At 39.6% G+C, this 4,067-nt stretch overlaps 1 protein-coding gene across 1 annotated transcript; it reads right to left on the reverse strand.

Annotated features, from left to right (window-relative positions):
* Positions 1–111: 111 nt before the first annotated feature.
* LOC126496128 (DNA replication licensing factor MCM6-like) lies at positions 112–3,022 on the reverse strand (the record flags this gene model as incomplete). Its single annotated transcript, XM_050133690.1, has 2 exons — positions 112–307; positions 2,881–3,022. Coding segments are annotated over 2 exons (338 nt in total), but the record flags the coding sequence as incomplete, so codon positions are not given.
* Between the last annotated feature and the right edge of the window lie 1,045 nt (positions 3,023–4,067).

A 4,067-nucleotide genomic window follows, 5' to 3' on the forward strand; every position in this document is an offset into this window, starting at 1 on the left:
AAAAAAAAAACAAAAAATAATAAAAACCCAAAAAATAAACTTAATATTGACAGCTTCAATTCAATGAAGATTAATAAAACTAAGTAACATACTAATAAATTCAATAGATCTTTATTGGCAAGTCAAAGGGTATTCTGACTGGTTAGTAGTGTACAATGTCCTTACATTATCAGCCAGCATCAATGCTCCAGCCTCAATGACAAATTCATGAGATTCTTCATCCCTCACCACAGCTGCTGTTAAGCCCGCTGCACTGGAAGCTTTGCCACTGGTATAGACGGCTCTGGGGCTGAACTCATCCACATGCCTGTTTAAGAGCAGCACAAAGATTCATTAACACATCATCACATTACATGTTCCAGAAAATTCAGCTGGCAGGAGCTCTATGTCCTTTGGCTTTTTAAACTGAGTTTGAGGCCGTACTGGGCTATACAGTAAGACCTGTCTCAAAACAAAACAGAAAAGCAGAGTATTTGATACTCAGTATAACAATGCTCAGAGAAGTATTACTATTGCAACAGGGGAGAATGAAAACAACCAAAAGGCCCACCAATGCATTTTATATAAAACAAAATGCAGCACAAGCATAAAATAGAGACACATGCAGTCTGATCACCACAGCAGGATGAGTCTTCCATGTATCACACCACAGCGGGGTTACACAGAGTAAAATGGTGCTTACATGAGAGGGGACTAGAGAACCAGGGTTTAACAGGTATAGTGGTTCTGTTCAGAAGACAGCGGTAGTGATTACAAAATCTGAATGTACTTAGAGTCACTGAACTAGACCTAAAAATGGCTAATACAAAACAAATTTTTATGTACAAGTACAAGCTATCCACCTCCTGCTCATTCATATGTTCCATGAAGGACAAGAAATATATTAAACAGACTATGGGAAATTATGTAAAGTGATCATCTTGACAGAAATCCCCAAGGGAAGAAAAGCAGTCCTAGCTCAATTTAAATTGTTTAGATGATTGCTCACATTTCTGCCTTGAGAGGAAGGACCTGAATCCTGCAGCCTCTTGTCTTTGAACACAGAAACTATGGTAGCCAAAAGAATATTAAAAAATATGCTAAAGCGGGGGGAGGCTCAGAGAGGTGGCTCATTGGCTAAGAACACTGGGTACTCTTGCAGAGGAACAGGGCTTGATTCCCAGAAACAACACCCTGGCCCACAACTGTCTGAAACTCCAATTCTAGGGGATATGAAGCCCTCTTCTGGCCTCCGTGGGCAGTGCATGCACATGTCCAAAGACTATAGACAGACCAAATACCAAGACACATATAAATAAATAATATTGCAAACCAGAAAAAAAAAAAGCCAGGTTTGATGGGCACATGCCTTTAATCCTATCACTTAGGAGGCTGTGGCAGGCTGTGAGTTTGAGGCCTGCCTAGGTTATACAGTGAGACCCTATCTCAAACACCACCAACTATTCCCGCAAACAATAAAAAGGGATAGGGAAAAAAATTTGTAAACCACTATTCAAGTACTAAGCATAAAAGTGAAGACAGACATAAGCCCAATGTACATTGATTAATAAACGGACAGTACCCCTTCAATATAGCTGGTGGTTCCCAGTGATTTTATTATAACCTGATCTGATCAAATAATAATGAATTCCTCAATGCACTCATAGTATACCGGCACTATTGGGAAGTAGTGAAAAACAGATGGGGGAAACGGTGCATTTATGAGAAATGAGTCACTGCTGGAGTATCTGGAAAGGTCCCTATCCATGGCCATTCCTGTTTTCCTATCTTCATCCACTTTCTGGGTGCTGAGGTGAGCAGCTCTGCTCCTTCTCCCTCACTCTGACTTTGTTTCCTGACCACCCCAAGAACAATAGGACCAAGTGATTGTGGACTAAAACACTGAGATAAAAGTAAATCCTTTCTCCTTTAGGTTGCTTACCTTAAGTATCAGTCACAATGATGGAAGCTGGCTAACACCATGTGGTAGCCATGTATTATTTAGCCAGAGAAGGAAACAAAATACTGATGCAAATTCCAACATGACTTCATGCTAAGTGCAAGTTTATCTCTATGAGCCAATTTAAAAAAAAAAAAAAAAAAACACACAGACTGGGACAATGCAGTACACTATACTTTCTATAGGGGAAAGAAGTAACTACTAACAAGCACAAGGTTTCCCTCTAAGTAACAGTAACATTTTAAGCTTAGTTGAACTTTATAAACTATTGATATACTAAAGCACCAATTTGCAAAATTCAAAGAAATGAATTTCATGATGCATAAATTACATTTCAATAAAGACGCTAGAAAACACTATATAAAAGATCTAAGGGCCAGCAAGATGACTAAATAGGTAAAAGTGCTTACTGACCAACCTAATGACCTGAGTTCAATCCCCAGGAAGGATTGAAATTCTCCCACTTTAGGTAGGAGAGAAGTTAGTCCTGCATGTTGTCTTCCGAGCTGTGTGCACCTCACATACAAATAAATGTAGCAAAGAAAGGTCTAAGAAAACCATACATGTAAAATACAATGCTGTCATAATAGGCAACATTGAATAGAAAAATAGAATTCTTTAAACATAACTATCACTTTTCAAATCTAAAATTCAGCTTAGGGATGAGGATTTTGCTTAAAGGGTAGTATATACAAGGCCCTGGACTAAATCGCAGCATATCAAAGACAAAATAAAATTCAACCTGTGATACACTTAAAATACTCAACCATAAAATGACTACAAATGTTCTAGACTGGGCACAGTGATATATGCCATATACAGACCTTGTCTCAAAAACAAAAACAGGAATGGACACTGACATCAGTTTTAGTAGCATAGCTGGCCTACAAGCACACACACTCATTGCTTTTCCCAATATACTACTTCAGGTAGGCACTTACTTGAGGAATTGGCTTTTAGCTGTACTTGGATCACCAACAATACAAACATTTATGTCCCCACGAAGAGAGGTCCCTTCCCCTGTTGTCTTAGGAACACCACCAAACAACATCAGTAAGACACCACGTTTTACTTCATCATTGCCTGAAAAGAAAAGTTCCAGAGAAAAACTTCATTTTTCAGGAGAATGGTAAGATGACTGAGCAGATAAAGATCCCTGCTTCATAAGCCAGAAGACCAGAATCACATGGAAACTTTAAAAAAGCTGAACGATGGTGGTGCACACCTTTAATCCCAGCACTTGAGAGGCAGAGATAGGTCGAGGCCATTCTAGTCTATAAACCAAGTTCCAGGACAGCTAGGGCTTTACACAAATCCTGTTTTGAAAAACCAAACCAAACCAACCAACCAAATCACAACAACAACAAAAAAGAAAATTAATGGCTTGAGAGATAGCTCATTTGGTAAAGTGCTTGCCAGGCAAGCCTGAGGACCTGAGTTCAATTCCTCAAAACCATATGAAAAGTCAGGATCACACTTGCAAGCCCAGTGCTGAGGAAGGTAAGAGATTAGTGGGCTTGCTGACCAGCCAGCCTTGATTACTCAAGAGACCTACAGACTAATGAAGACTGTATCAAAAACAAAACCAAAACAAACCACAAGGTCAACAACTGCTGAGGACATCACTGGAGGTTGACATCTGGTACATGTATGCATACACATACAAAAACAGAAAACTAAAAATCCATTCTATAACAAAACTGACTTATGAAACAAAATGTATTGAGGATGTGTGAGTTTTAAATAGTCTACAAAGGGGCTGGAGAGAAAGCTCAGAGGTTAAGAGCACTGGCTGCTCTTCCAGAAGTCCTGAGTTCAATTCCCAGCAACCACATGGTGGCTCACAACCATCTGTAATGAGATCTGGTGCCCTCTTCTGGCCTGTAGGCATACATGGAAGCTCAACACTGTGTACATAATAAACCTTAAAAATAAATAAATAAATAAATAGTCTACAAAGATTTTGACATTCCTTATTTTAAGAGGGGACCTAACTGGATGTGGTAACATCTTTAATCCCAGCACTCGGGAGGCAGAGACAGGCGGATCTCTGTGAGTTCGAGACCAGCCTGGTCTACAAGAGCTAGTTCCAGGACAGGCTCCAAAACCAGAGAGAAACCCTGTCTCG

The sequence above is a fragment of the Alexandromys fortis genome, unplaced genomic scaffold (genome assembly GCF_014885135.2).
Source record: "Alexandromys fortis isolate MF-2015 unplaced genomic scaffold, M_Fortis_MF-2015_v1.1 scaffold_1265, whole genome shotgun sequence".
NCBI classification, from domain to species: domain Eukaryota; kingdom Metazoa; phylum Chordata; class Mammalia; order Rodentia; family Cricetidae; genus Alexandromys; species Alexandromys fortis.